The sequence below is a fragment of the Centrocercus urophasianus genome, unplaced genomic scaffold, assembly GCF_019232065.1.
Source record: "Centrocercus urophasianus isolate 14NV4802_14NV808 unplaced genomic scaffold, USGS_Curo_1.0 seq_73, whole genome shotgun sequence".
NCBI lineage: Eukaryota > Metazoa > Chordata > Aves > Galliformes > Phasianidae > Centrocercus > Centrocercus urophasianus.
The window spans coordinates 6,698,524-6,718,017 of record NW_024885344.1 but is presented as its reverse complement, the minus strand read 5'-3'; the positions used below and the strand labels follow the sequence as shown (position 1 = coordinate 6,718,017).

The following is a 19,494-nucleotide window of genomic DNA, read 5'->3' as shown; positions in this document are numbered from 1 at the left end:
TTAAGAAAGTCCATTCACAGAAATCCCAGACTTATTGTGAATAATATGAGCATAACTTCTAACCTTGCCACAATAGAAGATGTCTTCTCTCTTGATCTTTCCTTCAGCAATCTTCTCCCGGATGGCTTGTCCCACTTCGTGCTCATTGTAATAGACAAAGGCACCATCGATATGGCGATAACCGGTATCAATGGCAATCTTCACTGACTCCAAACAAGTGCCTTTGGGAGTCTAGTGGGAGAAGAGAAAGAATAAATATCGTTCCAGCCTCCTGCTCGCTCCCTGTGCAATGCTATAGCCATTGAGATAGGCACAAGGTTTATGCTGGTGTTCACCCATTCTAATCATCCCTCCTGTTGCCCGGGTCTGGCTCAGTACGTGACTATACAAATCCTTATGTCAGCACAACATGTGGGTAACAGCTCAGGTGGCACCACTGAGTGTAACAATGGTCTAAACGTGCAGATACCTACTGTATCAGGCAGAATGTGTATTGCATTGTTCCCATTGCTAATTCAGCTTTAAACTGAGAAACATACAATCATCAAGGTTGGAAAAGACATTTTAGTCCAGCTGCCCACCTACTACCAATATTTCCAAACTAAACCATGTCCCTAAGTACAACATTTAAACATATCTTGAACTCCTCCAGAGACTATGACTCAGCCACCTCCCTGGCAGCCTGTTCCAATGCCTTACCACTCTTTTGGAGATGAAATGTTTCCTAACATCCAACCTGAACCTTCCCTCATGCAGCTTCAGGCTATTCCATGTAGTCCTACTGCTAGTCACAAGAGAAGAAGCTGACTCCCACCTCAGCACAACCTCCTTTCAGGTCATTGTAGGGAGCAATAAGGTCTTCCCTTGAGCTTTCTCTTCTCCAGACTGAACAATCCCAGTTCCCTCAGCCATTCCATGTAAAATCTGTGTTCCAGATCCTTCCCTGGACACACTCCAGGCCTCAATGTCTTTCTTGTATTGAGGGGCCCAAAACTGAACTGAACTGAGGTGTGGCCTCACTGGATCTGAGGGCAGGAACCATCACTTCCCTGCTCCTGCTGGCTACACTTTCTTATACAAGCCAGGATGCCACTGGCCTTCTTGGCTACTTGGGCATACTGCTGGCTCATGTTTAGCTGAGCCCAAATACCTGTGTTTCAGCATCTGAACAAAAATGTGCTGTGTTCTTTTCTTTAAAAATATCATACATATGGAATTAGAATGCAAAAATAAGCTAGAAAAAAGCAGAACATTCGCTATGTGTCTGGGAAAGAGAAGTATAAAAGTCTTCAGAAAGTAAGAACTGAATGTACTTGAGATGTAAATTATTTCAGAATTTCTCACCTAGTAAAGATTCTCTTGCAACACCTGTTTAATAAAATTCATTCTTCTAATGGAAGAAGGCTTTTTTGTTGAGCAGAGCTGGTCAGCCTTCTGTCTTGTTAGAAACTGCATGAATAGCGTATGACCCAGCAGAGCAGGAAGGAGAGGTTTGGATGTGTCTTCTTTCTTTTCGAACCAATTTGCCATTAGAGGTATTACAGTCCAAAAGGTGATGTTTTAGGGGGGCTTACTGGTATTCCCAGTTGTGGATGGACAGTTGCTTTGCAGTGTGGCTACGAATCAGCAGGCTGTTTAGTGTATGTTTATATACCTCTTGGCACGTCCAAGAGACATTTCTGTATTTTGTGCTGCATTTTTGATTACTCATCTTTGCTGAAATTCAAAGTGAGCTGGTTTTGTTGTTTTTTAAAAGCCATATTTTCTAAAAGCTGATGTGGTAAGTAAAATACGTGCTGGGCAAAGCAAGGAAAAAAGGCAAGTGGTCACAGAACGTATTTGACTGATCACTGGACCAAAAAACATCTTATTGTTGCCACAGTTTGCTTAACAAGTGAGCAACTCTAAGCAGTGATGGCCAAAGGTGCTCAGTGATGCATGGCAACACTTTTCTCCCACTTTTTCACTGACATTGCTCTGGTGAGACAGGGACATCTGATTCACTTAAAGATGCCATGGGATGCTGAAGCTTCCTAGGACAATGATCTTCTTCACATCCATGGAAGAAAGGCTGATGAAGGCTTATTGAAGACATGTGGGATCAACATCTCTGTCTTTAAATCGCAGAGCTGCAGCTAGCGGTAGGTTATTTGGGTGTAACAGGAGCGTATCCCTGTGTGCTCACTTTGCTTCTCAGCATCCCATCCAGGCTGACTGTATTGGATGGGACTGAGCTGGCTTCTGTTCAGATTAAAGGGGGAGCTGTCTGCCTAAATATTACTTAAAACACAAAGCTGCTCATGCTTGCGCTCATTTACTGCAGACCTGACTGATGACTGAGAGGCAGAAAGACACAATTTGACAAGCTAAAATAATTAGAACAGTCATGATGCAATATTGTCTGCTTAATTAAGGGAAACAACGAAACACTTGTTAGAATGCTTTGTTGCTTTCACTGTGGAAGCCCATGGGAGCATGCTCAGCCCCACCAGGGTGCTTGCCGAGCTTTTAGTAGAATGTAATGAAGATCAGGGCAGCAAAAAGCCTTTCAAGAACAGCTAGTTTTCTAGTTTTCACTTGGGACATGTTAGGAGCATGAGGCATAGCGCGCTGACAACCTCCAACACATTCATTGCTTGTCCCTATCTGAACCTGATAGAGCCAGATTTGAGGAAGGTAAGAGACTAAAAGCTCCAAACCAGATGCTATGAGTCTGCAGTGACTGATGGCAGCAACATCAGGCTTGTCACAGCTATGAGCTGCAATAGGGCTGGAGCTATGGTTGCATGGCATGGCTTGCCCAGAAAAGCAAGTAAGCTCAGCTTAAGGCTCTGACCAAGTAATGGGTAGTTATCTGAAAGAGAAATATATTTTTAAAAGTGCAGTCTGTTTTCCCTTTTAAACCTGATTTTTCAAACACTGTGATTTTTAGACATTTTCAGCTTGTTTGACTGCTATCATTAATGTGTGTATAAGCAGAACATTTATAATACAGTGACACGTTACCTTAATACAAATTTAAAAGTGCCTGATTTTTTGTTTGTTTGTTTGTTTGTTTTTCCTCTTTGTTAAAGAGCCTAAAAATGGGATGTGGATCTGATCCCAAGATTTCCTCTCTCTTTTCTCCTTGCTCTCTTACGAGACTGCATGAGCACAGCTCCCAGTTGTTTCCTCAAACTATAAACTAAACTCCACGAAGCAGGGAAATGTTGATCACTGAGTTCCATCATTTCTCAGACACAGGGATGTTTTGATCGGTGATGAAAACAGAAGGAACATGGAATGAAGAGCAGAGCATTTCAGATTGGTAAATGGTATCACTGCAGACTTGGGAGGAGAGGGTAACAAAGGGAAATGAGCAAGCTTGCAGCTACTTCAGCTGGCTTTGCCTGAATAGGCTAACTTATATTAGTGCTGAACTCCTATATATTTCTTATTTCTTTTGCATGGGACTTGTACACATCTGTACAAATAATCTTGTGAAAGACTCCTCCATCTCAAGGATTAATCTTATCCTTTGGGGACTGGAGGAGGTTTTTTTTGGATCAGGACTTGATTATCAAGGGCTGGAGATGGGTTTACATTAAATACAAATGTTTTTATTGCACTAGTTCATTTCATCTGATGTGGTATATTAGTTCTGACAGATTCTGGTTTAAGGTGCTTCAGATAAAAATGCAAGGGGGAACCTAGGGAACAGTTTTTGGAAAAGCCTGCCTCTATTGAACCCTCTGAACTGAAGGCCTGGGACATCTGCGAGCCTGGAAACTTTATACCATATGTTTATTTTCATTCTGATGGAGAAACTATCATCTCTAGCATTTCACATATCTAATCCTTCCAAATCCTGCAGTAAATGAGCTGTGGTAAACTGTGCTGATGAGTTGCACAGGCTCGTCATGTTGTGGTTTTGCCACTTTTTAGAAGTGCTGCCTTAAGTGTAGTATCTTATTCCATTGTTCCTGACAGACCGTATTAAAACAGGGTGGCTCAGATCAACACTGCTCATCTGTCTTTCCAACAGAGAGGGCACAAGCTTAGATCTCTCCTTTCTACCCAGGCCAAGATGTTTTATTCTTTTCAGCTTCTCGTGGAGATAAAATCCCTCACAAGAAAACACGGTGCTGTGTAAGGTCTGGCATCTCCCCCAGGACAGCTAGGCCTCGTTGGCCTTGCTGCAGGCAGTGCAAAAAGTGGCTGTCCTATCCTCTTTAGGCAGCCCTCTGTGTGTTCTTGCTCCATTTCCCTACTAAGCAGCAGTCATGTGTAGAGCAATACAAATGCATGCTGAGACACCAAAATGTCCCAGCATGGTGCTAGGAACCTTTGTGCTTTGTCAGTGGTCATTCAGGAGGCACTGGCCTTAAGACAAAATTTTACTTCTTTATTGTAGATAAGAGGTGTGCTTGTCTCTTTGCTGTAATTAATGCTCCAGCCTCTAATCAGAGTGCCCTGCACCCATGCTACTTTGATCAAGGGCTGTTATTTTAGAACCAGGATTTTATAACCGCTTGTACATTGTGGGTCAGATTTTATCTGTGGTGCTCTTACATTCAGTCACTAATGTGTGCCAAAACAGACATTATATTTATTACATCTATTCTGATAAAAGAGGAACCAGTAAGTTGAGTAGAACCCCTCACTGTATCACTAATAACACCTTTAATAGCACTCAAGTTATTTTTAAAATCACACAGTTAAAAGAAATAACACACAGGTTTTGTCCCTCCATCAGTCAATAGTGTGTAAACCTACGGCACGCATGAGGGATTAAACCTGCAATCACTTCCTTCAGATCCATGATAAGTAAATCTGGCGGAAGGGTGAGGGAAGCAGACTCAAATCTGCAACTTCATTGAAAGAGAAAGAAGCAGTTTGGCTCCTTCTCCATAGATGAAGTAGCCAACTGGCCAGTTACCACATTTTATGAGTCTGAAAAAGCAACGTGCTTCATCAGGTCTGCCTGTCTGAAAGGGTCTGCTCTCTTTTCCTCTGAGACCATCAACTTTTTTTTTTGTAATGTTTGTTCCAGACACCTTCCATCACATCCCATTTTGTCAAAAGCTATTCTCCCTACCATGGAAAATGTACAGCTTCAAATCTGCTCAGGATTACATGTGATCAAACCACTGGAGAATATTCTATTGTGCAGACATACCCACAAATTTTGCTGTTGCCTGTCCAGCAGAATAGTATTTACTTAGCAGTGTTCGTGGTAGTCTTACTCGTTACTGCAATTTAGTGTTGCATTTCAGCTTCCTGCCATTCATTCTGCTTCTTCTATAGCATCCTTTTCTGATCAGCAATTTCCATCAGCTTTCCAGCTGTTTAAAAGTGATTACAGTTACCTCTAAAGACAAAGCTAGTGGGACACATCAGTGACAGATAGCAATCTTGCATGCAACAGCTGCCACAAGCAGTGCTTTTAAATGTCTTAACATCGCTGTTGTAATTTATTCCTTAATAGTGCATATGGCAAAAAGTCACAGTCTGACTCAGGCTCCCATGCTCTACTTTGCTTTGCTTCATGCATGCAGCTTTGCAGTTGCCCCAACCTCTGCAGTGCATGGGGGCTGAGGCAGCAGCAATGAAAGGAATTAGTGCTGTGAGTATCTCATCTGGTTAGTGGTATCCAGTCCCCCAGCTGGGACTGGTGAGCCTGGAAGGAAGAGTTGGAGGTGTTGGGAAAGAGGGCTATCTCCTGGAAAAATCTGACTTGAGCTGCAGCTGAGTTACACGAGGGATCCAAACTGTGGGCTGAGTGCTCCAGTGCTAACCTATAATTTAAGATGTGAAGCTGCTGTTTAGGAATCTTAGTCAGCTAAATACAGGAAGGAGAAAGTAGGTACATTCCTGGGCTCAGCGCCTCCGTTGCCAGAGCTCGGCACTCACACAGAGATTCTTATGCAAGTTTTTTGAAGCCCAATTGCTTATTTCCATTTGCCTGTTTTCCGGACAAGCTGGAAAAGAGGACTGGCTTAAGATGTCAGGAGGAGAACGTAGAAAACTTGTACTGAAGGCATTACAGGAAAGCGCAGGTTGAGTTTACAAAGCCAGAGGATATAAGCCACACAAGGGTACATTCTTAGAATTGTTTAATCTTGTAAAGGAGAAGCTGTACTGTACACCTCTTTCTTGGAAAATGCAACTGCCAGCACATCTCTCTCTCGTACACAGGAAAATCTGGCTTTCCTCCCCCGGAAGTATTGGCAGCCACCATCCGGGAAGCAAAATCCGGAGAAGGGATCTCTGCAAAAGCAAGGCTGAGAATGGAGGCAGAGAGCGCAGCTGAGAGCCAGGAGCTGCTGTGCTGGCTGGGGATTTGCTGTGCAAGAGAGTGCATTGCCTTAGAAAGTGGAGGGTAGCAAATGTGCCCACAGTAGATGCGGTGAACGGTGATGCTCTCTTTCACCAGTCACACTGATGAGCATGGATGAAGGGAGCCTTTGTCTCTAACATGAAGTCCCATCAGTGGTTGGAAGCCTGAGGTCTGATTGCCCAAACAGCAGCAACTTAGATTGCATAACTACAGATTTAGCATTTCTAGAATTCCTCTGACTTTGTTATTCTGGGATTTACTCAAAGCTGTGTTCAGGAAAGCCTTATTATTGTAGCTGGCAGAGGTTGCTGGAGCTTTTCTTACCACTTGATTGCAGAATCCTCCGTTTTAGGATCGCTGTAGCTTTTCAGTTAATGCAAACCTGGGCTGAAGGGCTGCCATGCCTCAATTTTAAGCAGCTAGAGCATTAAAGCAAACCAAGCAAATGTTGTGCACACCTGGGTCCCCTGCTCTCAGCATCAGTGAATTGGGTTGGGAAAATTTTCTGTAGAGCTGGAGCATACCATATCCAAACAGCCCTAAAAAGCACATACCTAATTGCAAGGGTGGATGCTATCAAAACACCCTTCGAACAAGAAACATGATCCCATGGATGCGAGAGGCACAAGGGAAGGATGAAGCACCAGCCTGTGCAACAGCGGAGGGGAAAGAAAAGGTTGCCAGTAGTTCTTCCACTTCATTCCTTAGAGTTAAAGGGGAGAGGTTTCTGGCACCAGTTGGCATAAGCATTTGCAAAGGCAGATGTAAAGCTTGGGGAATTCCACCACCTAGTTAGCTGAACCAACAAAAGTTGGCGTTGTTGAAGCTTAGAGAGGCATTTTCTGCACAGTGTTTTCAAGTTTTGACAAATGTGGCCTCCCAGGTCAACTGAAGACGCAGCCCAGATGTTGGCTTCCCGCGTGAGCCGCAGGAACATGTTTACGCTGCTCTCTGGGGAACTGCGGGGAATCAGGGGCACATGGGAGCACGCAGGCACATTTAACGTATGGAGTCACTCAGGGACGTTTTAGAAAATGGAGCAGGTCTGTCTGGAAAATTGGGTTCTAAGTGTTCTTGCCAAAAAGTATATCTTTCAGTTGTGTTAATTCAGATGACTCACTTGTAGGGGTTCAGTTTTTCCATGCTCTTCAACAATGCCGGCAATTCCCTGTCTCCTCTTCCGCAGAACAGTCTTTGTAACTTTGATTTACAGGGAAGGGCTTTCCCTGAGGTACTTGAGCAGAGTTAAAAATTCAACATCTTTAGAATGCCAGAGAAAGAGGAAAAAATAATCTTTTTTTTGTCAATATTTGGGCTGCACATTATTGCATTGGTAACAGCTAACTTTGTAGTTTTTGGAAGAGGGATATATTGAAACAGCTAGTGCTCGTCACTGCAGTGCACAGCTATGGAACGGAAAAGGTCTGCTTCCCACTTGGTTACTCTTCAAACAAATATCCTTAAGACTGTTTTTGGGTAGTGCTACTGTCCTAAAAGCTTATCTGGATTAGCCTGCTATTAGTTTTGCATCTGGACCTATTAAATGCAATTCCAACCTCTGTCACAGTCAGACAGCCGGCTCAGTGGGTGATATTAGCATCTGATATTTACCATACAAAAGCCATACCAGCACCCAGCCAATACTGTCATCTCCTCAATGTTGCCTTGCTCCGGGAACGCTTCCCTCTGGAGCTCTCAGGCGGTGTCCAGCTCCGTGTGTGTCGGTGCCGTGTTTGGGAGCCAAGGGAAGCCGTGCCAGGCTGGCTGTGAGAGCTGGCTCCTCAGCTTGGATTACACAGGCACTGCTGCATGGGGGCCAGGAGATTATCTGGCTGTCATCAGCTCCATCAGCTGAGGTCCTTCCCTCTGCAGCAGGGGGTATGTCTCCTGCTCCTGGAGGAGCATAGAGACATTTTCACACAGCAGCTCTTGTGTCAGTAATGACTACAAGGCTTATCGTTTTAAGAAGGGTGTATTTAGTTTAAGGCGTGCTCAGGTTTGGGGCTGAGGGGTAAGCAACTCTAACTAACCAATGATACAGTCTACTCATCAGCGCAAAGTAAGGAATCTACTGTTTTCTGCAAATAGCAATTTTGTGGCTGCTTTGCTCATAAATCCTTCATAGGTTAATGAACCTTGTAGCTAGAAAGTTAGTCCTTCATTCACCCTCATATATGAGGCTGGGCCCATCCTCATTGGGCATTTCACATGTTGATCATTTCAGTGAATGCAGCTTTTAATGCGCCCCGTATGATGAGACACTAATTGTGTTGAGAGCTGGAAACACCACAGAAGCTGCTGGCACGAAGCAGAGGTTAGTCATACTATCAGTTTGTTTTCTCTTAAGCTTCGTGATTCATAGAAATGAAGAGCCACAAAGATCTCAGCAGAGAAGACACAGGAAAGTAAACAGGCATTTCTGTGAATTCAGCAGTGTCTGAGAGTCACGGTTTTGTGCAAATAAAAGACATAAGAAAAAAGCTTACATCCTCAACAGATTTGCATGCAAGAATCTTTCCTTCCACTTGATGGAGGGCGATGAATCATTTTGTCAAATCCAACTTTACCGGTAAAAGGACAGTTTCTACACAACAGATAGGAGTTTCTGAGCTTGCCACATATCAGAAAGAAAAACGGCTTCCTTTTCTGATTACCTTTTTTTTTCTAATTACATGACTCAATTTTCTCTTCTTAATGAGTTCAAGATGCAATCTTGCATTTATGCAAGCCGTAAGCATTCCATTGTATAACATGAAGCTACAAGGAGTTAGCAGAAACAGAGGTGTCGTAAGGTGGTTGCAGACAGGGGAGGAGAGGTCATGGCTGAGCACCAAGGAGAACATGTTGAAGTCACAGAAATATAGAAAGGCTGTTCCAGCTACAGAGATGATGTATGGCAGAGTGGGAAATGCTCTGATTGTCTGCCAGATAAATAAACTCTGCTTTTCACTGGTGGCAAATACTGAAAGCATATATGATAGGGAACTTTAAAATGCGTCATGCAACTAAGATTTTTAGCAAAAGTTGGTGATGAAAGCAGGATTTTGTTGAGAGCCATCTGATGATGGGAAGGATGAGCTGCAAAAGCAGTACCTGAAGTGTTGTCATCCCTCGTCCTTTGGTATACTTGCCATCTCTGTAGCAAACAGTAGGAAATGATTCAGGCAATAATAAGAGCCCATAGTCACTGCAGCTCTTCAAAGCCTCATGTAGGTTCTTTCTCCTGTCACTTCTTACGGTGCTTTTGATTGCGCTTCCAAGCCAACAGCCACTCTTCTGCCTCAGAGCCTGTCATGCTAAACGTTGGCATTGGTTCGTGTCTCTGGAGACCAAATACTAAGAAACCCTGCCTTCATCTGCTCTTGGCAACCAGGTCTTGCCAGTGACTGTGACTTAGTTGAGGAATAAGCATTGAAATCTGAGAGACTGAGCAGCAATGGCATCATTCAGCAACTTTTTTTTTTTTTTTCTTTTTTTTCTGGAAGATTACTTTGCTTCTTAAGTTCAGGGCGTAAATACGAGGCTCTGTAGCCAGCTATCTCAGCTGACTCTCCCCCAGCCCCTTTTCACTCTGGGTTCCAGTATCACTGTTAAGAACGAAAATGGTAACATACCTCCCTGGCCTACACCTGGTGTAGTCGACGATTTTGTGCAGGCTCATTGCAGACCTAACTCCAGACTCTCACTACTTGCTGAGCTCACATACAACTCTGGGTGTAACTGTTCATGTTAAGAGTACTGTGGTATTTTTTATTTTTTTATAGCGTGTTGTGGGAAGTGAGCTGAGGCTGTTAGGACGTGTGCATGTTACAGCAGTTCCTTCTCCTGCCTTTATTATCTCTTTCAAGTAAAATCTAGCAGCAGAGTGGGAGGTTTACCTCAGGATGAAGACCAAAGGCGGTTTGGATTTATGAAGGAGAAATTCACAGAGATTGGGAAATGGAAGCCTTTGAGATTCAGCCCTCTCTCCAGAGCTCTGGGGTATTGCTCCTGCCTGGGATGTCCAATACCTGCTCAGTCTGATAGCTTTGGATCAAACCAGGTGACTTTCCTGTGAGTCACCTGAAATCTTTGCTGTCTCCATTCGATCATGTTTCAGAAGTTGGTGATGGCCGGGAGGGAAAAAAGGCAAATTAAATGGTATGTAATCCCCCATACTGCAGTTCAGAGATCCATCTGTAGCCACAAATCAGCTGTTGCTTCTTTTGCCCTCAGGGTAGCCTATGCCCAGCTGCAGTGAAGGGCAGTCTGCACCAGAGATACACCATTAATGGTGATCAGAACATTTCATGCTGTGAGTGCCCTTCTGTGGGGTAGTTTTAGCATAAAAGATCCTACAAAAGCACTAGGGGCTGTTAGTACTGAACAGCGAAAGGTTACTTTGTTCAGCTTCTAGCTTGGGTGCGAAAAGCAATTCGGGGTGCCAAAACAGTGTTTTTACTTATGCAAAACAGATTTTTGACTTGGTCACAAAGATAGGATGCGGGAGCCCTGGGTGATCTTCTCTTCTCCCTGATTCAAAACAGCCACTTCTTTTTAAACAGAACTCAGGCTCACACTCACATGGGTGACTTTGTGGCAGGCAAGGACTTGGGGCACAGCCCTCTCCTACCTGGTAGAAATCACACAGAGCTGTTCAGTAGCCAAAGCTGTAGGGTTAGTGGGAAGAGCGCTTTCCTGCAGGGCGTGTGCAGTTTTTCTTGCTCCTCTCAGACTATCACGCGCTCCCGAGATTATGTTATGTCTCTGGGCTGTGTGATATGAATTTGGTCCCCAGAGATAGAGAAGATTGAATCTGGTTTCGCATGTGGGTTCCCTAACCAGTAGGCTATTTGGGCTATTCATCAGGCAACCACTACCTCCAACTACTTTAATAATCCTTTGATTCCTCAGCTTGTACTGCCAGTGCCCAAAATCAAATGCTTTGCCATTTGTTTTGCCTGAAACTATTCCACAAAACTGCTTCCAATTCATAAATGGATTTTGGCTACCTCAGAACCTCATTTTCAGCAAAGAAGTTGCAACTTGCCAGAAGCCCTCACCCAGCGCTATACTTGAGTGCTTTGCCCAATCTTATGTTTCAGAAGCAATGCCTCTTGTACAGTGTGGTTGCCACAACCTTCCCTCCAAGCCTTCTCCTCCCTCAGTAAAAACAGGAAGGCAAGAGAGGGTCTGTGGCCAAGGCCCCCTTGACCTTCCAGAGAGACAGTGATTATTTACACGGAGGCACCGTGCTGGTGATCCTAGCTGCGCTGAAAGGGATGAGTTATGAAGTGAAATGGGTGTAAGTGTAGTTTTAATGAGGTGTAGGATTTCCAGGATTTAGGAGTATTTTTCACACCTTTCTCCTCCACTCCTGTTCAGCTCCATTCGCCATCTGCTCCCTGCTGGGTTCAGGTCCTGCTCACTGGCCTCACTGGGAACTGAGTTCTTGTGCAGGGGATGACCCAGCTCTGCAGCTACACAAGGTTTGCCCTATCTCTTGTAGGGCAAACCTTGTGTTCCCTCCCACCCCACTTGGGGCTTCCCTTTCCCTCCCACCCCCCAGCCTCTCTGTTCTCCCAGGAATTGCGTTGGCTGCCTGGGGGCCTCTGGAGGGAAAGAGGGATGTGCAGCCCTTGCAAAACCACTCCTGTATGTGTGGAGCTTTGTTAGGAAGGTCCATGCAGTCAGAAAGAAGAAGAATTGGCCCCACCTTGTAGAGCCTCCTGGACGGTCTTGACAGCCCAGACTCACTGGTCCCACTGTGATTCCCTCCCAAAACCATCAAGAGAAGGGACGTGGGAGAGTAGAAGAGAGAAAAGCAGGAGTCAACGATGGATTTTTCTTGCTGGGATTTATTGGTAGGCAAGACTACTCGTTTCCTTCCCTGTGAGAGCAGAGAAGGAGAACACAGAGCCAACCTTAATGCACTAGAATACGTTGTTGATACAGATATTAGGAAACATCAATTTAAGCAGCAAAAGTGATTTCTAAGTGTTTGTTTTTTGTTTTTGTTTTTTTTTTTTTTTTAATCCGAATTTATCACTAGTTGTTACAGCCAGTGAATATTCTTCACTTTTTGCTGAGAGAAGTACTACGGCAAGTGGAGTCATTGCATTTTCCTGCTGTGCTGGGAGAATAAAACAGAAAGAACCACACCCTCCCCCCAACACTGCCAGTCTCAAGGAATTAGATAAACATCTGGCCAGAAGAAAAAGGTCTCCTGTACCGGGGGTAAGGAGTTTTCTATAAAAGTAATGTGATCATCAAACAGACCCTTTCTCAATGGTGCAGTGCTGCTCCAGCCGAGCGATGTGCTTCACTGAATCAGTAAACTTACACACAGGACCGAATACTGGCCAAAGACTTTTTTTTTTTTCCTTGGTGTTTCACAACTGCAGAAGTGTGACTTATCTTCCAAAAGAGTCTTTAAAAGAACAATAAAGTCATTTAAGATGAGCAGGCGAGCTGCTGACACATTTCAATTCAGAAGGCACTGCTGTGCGGTGCAGTTTGCCCAAACAAAGCCTGAAACACCAAAGCTGTCCTCCTGCCCATTTTCTTGTAACTGACTGTCGGAAGAGCCCATTTCCCTGCTCTGTGGCTAATGAGATACGCCTGGTTTGCTCAACCAGTGCAAGCATTTCTGCACTCCAGGAAGGGCGCTCTGGGCTCGTTACAAGCTACCAGGCTGCAGCTCAAGATTGAGAAAACAGATTTATTTTGGACCAGGCAGTTTGACACAGAGGTGCCAGGGTGAATAACCTTTGGAAGAAGTCTGCCTCCAAGAGCAAGATGAATAAGCTGACAAGTGAGCGGCTCCGCGATCTGTATCAAAGCACAGAATGGCAGCGTGTCACAGAGATCTGACTCACAAGCAGAAATAGTGTGCTGGTTACTGCTGGCACCATCACTGCCACCCGCTGCCTGCCTCCGCTGCAGTGAACGGGTGGCTCAGAGGCTGCTGCTTAAGCAATTCAGCCAGGAAAGGCTGCAGCTGAGGATTTTAAGGGAGACGCTCCAGTGCAAGCTCATAGCCTTGCTTGCTAAGGTAAACCCTGCAGGGCTCCTCACTGCCACAGCTCCTTTCAGCTCTCTAAGCAGGAGGCATAGGATGGGAGCACAACTGGGCATCCCGCTGGAAGCCATGCCAGGTACAATCAGCGCTCAGCAGAGCAGCTTGTCGCAGCTCAGCCACTCTTCATCACTGTGGCAAGATGCTGACATGAGCTCTACTATCAGCAAGGCAGCCTTTTTGAGCCATGACCCTTGTGTTAATCCTGCCCCATGCTCAGCAGCTGTGAACACTTCTGCAGCACATTCTGTGGCACCCTGCGACCACGCTTCCCCAGCTGCCTTCCCTGGCACTTCCCACATCCAACACCCAATCCCAACCCAGGCTCAAGGCTGCAGCCCAACACTGCAGATCAGCATGTTGTGCTTCACCTGGTCTGCTGGGAAAGCGGGCTTTCTGCAATGCCTTAGCATCTCCTACTCCCACCCGTAACTTTCTATCATGTTTACCCCGTGCAAATATACAGCTCAGAGAATCAAACTCCTACAAGTGCCAGGGAAGGGAGAATGGGTGCTGGGACGCAGCCCCATCCCCCACCGGAGGTGCAGCCACCAGCAGCTGCAATTGCTCCAAATGGGGGTTGCCATAGCCGGGCCCTGCTTTGTTGTCCCAACCCCCATTCTGCTATGAAGGCACGTGCAAAAAGCCAGCAGCCCGGGGCTGGAACCCCCTTACCTACAAATGATTCATTTGCCGGCTCTTCTGGGGCACCGCTCCTGCCAGCAGCCTCACCCACCAGCTTTGAACCCACAAGACTGCAAGCATAGGGCTTGGGGACATGCCGATGCACAGGACTGGAGCCAGATGCTTTAAGTTTACTGAGAGCTATTTTGTCACCAAATTATGCAACATGCTCCCCTGCTACACAAAAGCTCCCGCTGGAGAGCTAAATTTTGTTCCGCTAACCCTTGTTCAAGGAACACCACTCGCTAAAAATATCCCCAGAAACCTCAGGGATGCAGGGGAAGGATGGTGCCCGGCGTCTGAAATCACAGATTCCCACTGGTTGTCCCTGCATGAGCCCGTGGTGCTCAGCGGGGAAATGGGCAGCGCTGGGACCTCTCACAGCCCTCTGCTCCACTCCTGCGCTGCCTGCAGCAGCCTCTGTTGAAGTCCTCTGCCATTATTGGTAACGCACAACGGTGCGTTTACTTGTTGCTGATTAAGAGCTGTCTCTAGGAAGGCATTTTTAAATGCACTGCGGAGTGTGGAGTCGCTCAGAGTATTGCATCTCGACGCTGATACTGTTACACAAGAAGGGCTCTGGCCAGCCTCACTGTTTCTACTCTTTAAACAAAGAAACAAACAGAAGGGAACGAGAGGATCGATCCTTCTGGAGCGAGACCAGCGAGCTCCCTTCATGCTCCCAGGTGCGCAAAAGGAAGAAGCATCAGGTGTTCTCCCACCTCCCCGACGCAGCGCCAAATGCGACAGTTCCACGGGACGCCTGCCCGGGACGCACAGCACCGAGGGATGCAGAACATTTGAGAGTGGTTTGGCCGCTGGCACTCAGCTGTGGGAGCTGCAGGAATCAAGATGCAGGAATTTGGGGCTTTGTTTTAAGAACATTCCTTGGAAAGTGTCGGGGCCAGCTGCGAGACGCTCCGAAATCCCTCATCTTATCTGCAGCGGGGCCGGCCTGGGGGACCCGAAACTCGGCGTGCCCGCCTGAGACGGGGTGCTGATCGGAACACCGGGATCGGAGTCCCCTGCCCGGGGGTGCGCGTCCCCGTCGCCCCGAACCCCGTTCTGCGGGGAGGGGCACCGCGCAGCGCGAACTCGACGGGATTTTTATTTTCCCACCTTTTCGTCCTCTGCGCGCCTCTCACTGCCGGCACTCTTAACGGGCGCAATCGGGCTTTTTAAGTTTGCGGAGGAAAGGAGCGGAAAGAAGAAACGAGCTGGGAAGTGGTAGAGAGGAAGGGGAACGCAGCCCCGGCTCGGGACTGCGCAGCGGGGACTGCCGTCACCTGCGGGGGACGCCCGGACCCGGACTTACTTTCTGGGGGTCGGCGTAGGTGCCCAGCCCCAGCAGCGGGATGCTGTTCCCGTCGCTCAGCGGGACTCGGTGGCTCTCGGCCGTCAGACTCATCTTGCCGCCAGGTAGAGCCGCCCCAAGCCCGGGGCCGCCTCCGCAGCCGCCCCGCGGATCCCTCCGCACCGCACTGTACAGACGGCTGTCGTGCGAGACCCGAGGTGCGAACTGCTCTCTGCAGCCGGCGGGGAGCGTCTTTTTGGGGGGCCGAGCCACGTGTGCCCGCCGCGGCCCTGCACCGCGCCCCGTCGCGCACCGCCCCGCGCCCCGCCCCGGCTCCGCGGCCACCGGAGGTCCCCGCGCACCGCCCCGGCCCGGAGCTCACGCGGCTGCTGCCGGGGGCCCAAGGGTACCCCTAACCCGTCTGGAGCCCCGAGGGAGGCTGCCAGCCCCTCCCCCACACCCGCCGTCTGCAAGTCAGAGGGGAGCATCTATCACGCAAGCGATCTTCGCGGGGTCCTGAAGATCTATAGGTGCACGCTAGCTTGCGTCTGGGGAAATGGTGGTGGCTCTCAAGGCTGGGATGTGAGCAAAGAACTCCCTTCTGGGAGAGTCCCTTACGTCACTTAGGACACCTGCACATTGGAGATGGAAAAAATTACACTTTCGCTGATAGGGACCTGCCGAGCAAAAAGGTGACCAAGTGCAAAGCTGAGGCTGAAGATCCAGCAATGTGGACCTGCTGAGCAGGCATCTCGTGGTTTCTCAGGCTGTGGGTACCTGCGTGCAGGCATTTCCTTGTGGCAGGAGGAAAGGAACCCGGTGTACCTTCCTCAGTGCTCCCATGTAACTGGCTGCTATGGGCAGGCTACAGGAGAAGCTCTGATCTCTCTTCATACTCACAAGTACAACGATTATAGAGCATGCCAATGCCAGCTGCAGCTCTGAGCCACAGTCCTACTTCTGCTGTGCTCCCAGCAGAGAAAAGCATTAAGTGAGATGGAAGTGGGATGAGCTGAGGAGAATGTGGTGTGGCAGAGGGCATTCAGGGCACTCACTATCCAGCTCCAGGTATCCCACGAGGAGGCTCCACTACCCCTGCATTCCTACACTCTGTCTCACCCCAAAACCCCATTTTACAGTAACTTCCCCTATTCCAGCACAGCTTGCTCATTTGCTCAGCACAACCAGCTCATCATCTGGTGTGGCACTGGAGCTGCACGCGATCTGAGTAAAGCCCAGCACTGCCCTACCCAGGGTTCCTGGCACGGGCATGTGCACAGAGCCGTGACAGCTGAGAAAGCAGATGATCACACTTTTCTCCCATTTATGTCTTAGTTACTGGTTTGAAATAGCTTTCTTTCACAACATCTAGAAATGCTGTTGTCTTTAGGATCGCTGATGAGTATCCTCTAAAGAACAAAGGAAGCAAAACGACGCAGCCTCGAGCTCTTGAGCTGTTCGTAGGCAGTTCTTAGCGGCAATTAATGCTAGCTGCTCAAGGAAGCAGAGTCCCGTTTCAGAGCTCAGATGACTTCACCAGACTTTTTACGAGGACTCGGTATCTAGCAACTCCCACTGAAAAACAATGCAAGTTTCTCGAGGCAAAGCTTTGGCTGCCGGTTGTTGTTGATCAGCAGCTATTCAGGAGCTTTTATAAGATGCAGATGTGATCTCAGCTCTTTCTCTAGGAAACAAAAACAGTGAGGTTTCAGCCTGGCCTTAGCAGAATCACCATCATCTCAGCACCAGCCAGCAGCCTCTGGCAGGGCTTGCAAGACATGCAGAAACACCTTACGACACAGCTGAGGTGAATTCACCATTCCTGGGCTGACGGTGTAGTTTTATGGTCATACCAGTGTGGTAGAGAATAGGGTTTTCAAGAGCAGCATTTTCAACTTCAATGCTTTGTTTCCTCTGTATACACACACGTATCAAAAATTGAAAGAAAAAGAAAAGAACAGTACAAGTTTTGGAAGGAAAAGTCGATCAGGCAGCTGAGGTTTCTTACTGTTAAAAAATAACAAAAGTCTTGGGTAAAGAAAATGCTTAGTGGCCCCTTACCTGAACAACATTTGTCAGTAGTCTGTTAAGGTAAAAAGGCCCCTCTCTTTGAATGTAACCTCCCCAGTTCTCACAAGTCAAAAGATGGGAATAAGAAGGATTTGTTGACTGGAAAGGATGAAGCTTGAGGTTTCATGTTTTCTCTGAGATTTGTGGGTTGCCTTCCTGTTGTCAGCAGGCTGGAGTTTTGGACAAGGGATGATGTTAAAAATAGCATTCTCTCAGTTCTTGTATATTTGGGCATGCTTACACATTGTAGATTAGATTAGTGAGTTTCTAGAGGTGGGTGACCTGTAGGAAAATAGGAAGTGCCGTAATTATGCTTGTGTTTCTCCATGAGATAATAGCGTTAGATTAAAAATGTTTCCCTATGAGATTAAAAAAAAAGCATGTTGCCACACTGCTTCTACATTCTGTAGGAGCTGTGCCTCACCACGTGAGATCATCTGCACATTCTCCACGTGTTTTTAGTTAAAATTTCTTAAAACTTGGTCTTAAAGCCTGCGTATTTTCAGCCTAGTCCCTTAATAACTCGCATGAACCAGCATCTGTCATGCTTGTGGAGCACCTATTTGTAATGTGTATTTACAACCATTTAGCACAGAGGTTTTGGTAGCACGTCTTAAGGCTGATATTTCTTTTCCTTTTTCCTCGCTCAGTGTGATCAACAAATACGTCTAAAAAGAAAATTCCAGTCTCTCTTCTTACCCCCAACAAATAAATATAAGTGAGGGTTTTCATTTTTTTTCTTACCACTTTGTTCACTATGGAAACAAATGTTCTAAACTGAGATTGAGAATATTTTTCTATGAAAAAAAAAAAAAAAACGCCAAACAAACCCGAACCAAAAGCACCCACCATGCTGCAGCATCTATTTAATCCTCAGTCTCAGCTTCTAATTATCTTCCCATGCACCATGGTAGAGCTCTCAAGGACACCCAACCAGATGAGTGTTACCTTATATTGCTGGGTAATTCCCTCTCGCAGTGGCCAAGGGTTTGCTCGCATGGGTGCGTTCCTGATCTTTTCCCTTTGATCGTGTTTGTTGCATAATGTGCATGATTGCAGCCGGGATAACAGTCAGTCTAATGGGCCTGCTTGGGAATTTCTGTGCAAACACTTTTTCCTGGCTCCCACTCTTGCATGTCAACTGCTTTGCAAACAATGGAACACTTAAGCGACATGTTCTGGTTTATTTAAATTATTTTTGCCTGCTAAGGATTAGTTCTGAGTGAGTGCTGCCTCGGAGGCCTAAAGTTTGCTTTCAGGTTGTGCCTGCCTTGCAGCTCTGCAGTACTGGGAGCATGATACACGTGCGTGTTTGCCGAAACCCTTCTCTGCAAGACCTAGAAAGCAGCAAAACCGAATTTTTCCAGCACTTCTGTTAGATCCGTAAGGAGAGCACGAGGAGGGGGAGAAAATGTGGCTACCACTTGTGCCTGTGGAGAGAATTAGGAAAATACTTGACGGCTGGGCCGCTTACCCTTCTGCTTCCTATAAACGCGCTGTGGCTACAGCTGTGATAAAAGGGAAATTCCTAGGTATCCTTGACGCTGTTCCATCACTCTGAGTAATGCTGGAAAAGTCAGGCGACCACTGAGTTGGATGGCTCCTGGGCGTACACGGAATGGCAGCAGCTGCTCAGCATTATCCTCCCGCTGCCTTCAGCACTGTGCCACTGTGCCTGTGACTGGCCCTGCCACGGCCACCTCTGTCCATTCTCATCCCTGTGTGTGTTGGGCCTGGCATGGGGCCGGGGGGGTGTGGTGTTACCTTGAGCACGTGCTGGTGTGGATCCTGTGCTAGGAGCTGGCTCCACATCTGACTCTCCTCTTGCTTAGGGTGTTGGAGCTGAGAGTATCTGCAGTGGATACTGTATAAGCATGAACACTGGTCCTTTACCCATCAGAAGAGGGGTGGCCAGCAGGGACAAGGAGGTGATTGTCCCCCTCTACTCTGCTCTTATGAGGCCCCATCTGGAGCACTGCATCCAGGTCTGGAGCCCCCTGTACAAGAAAGACAGAGAGCTGTTGGAGAGGGTCCAGAGGAGAGCCACAAAAATGATCAGAGGGCTGGAGC

At 47.1% G+C, this 19,494-nt stretch overlaps 1 protein-coding gene across 2 annotated transcripts in view; it reads right to left on the bottom strand.

Moving 5' to 3' along the window:
* Positions 1–15,596, bottom strand: part of AKR1D1 (aldo-keto reductase family 1 member D1) — a 34,139-nt gene extending 18,543 nt beyond the window's left edge. The window contains exons 1-3 of one of the 2 annotated variants that reach the window (XM_042837595.1): positions 15,376–15,596; positions 12,015–12,188; positions 64–231 (exon numbers count right to left, since the gene is read on the bottom strand). In XM_042837595.1, coding sequence (XP_042693529.1) covers positions 64–231; positions 12,015–12,188; positions 15,376–15,468 — 435 coding nt within the window. In that variant the 5' untranslated portion in view covers positions 15,469–15,596. The remainder of the gene's footprint in view (positions 1–63; positions 232–12,014; positions 12,189–15,375) is intronic. The other variant, XM_042837596.1, reaches the window with a different exon arrangement.
* Positions 15,597–19,494: the final 3,898 nt, after the last annotated feature.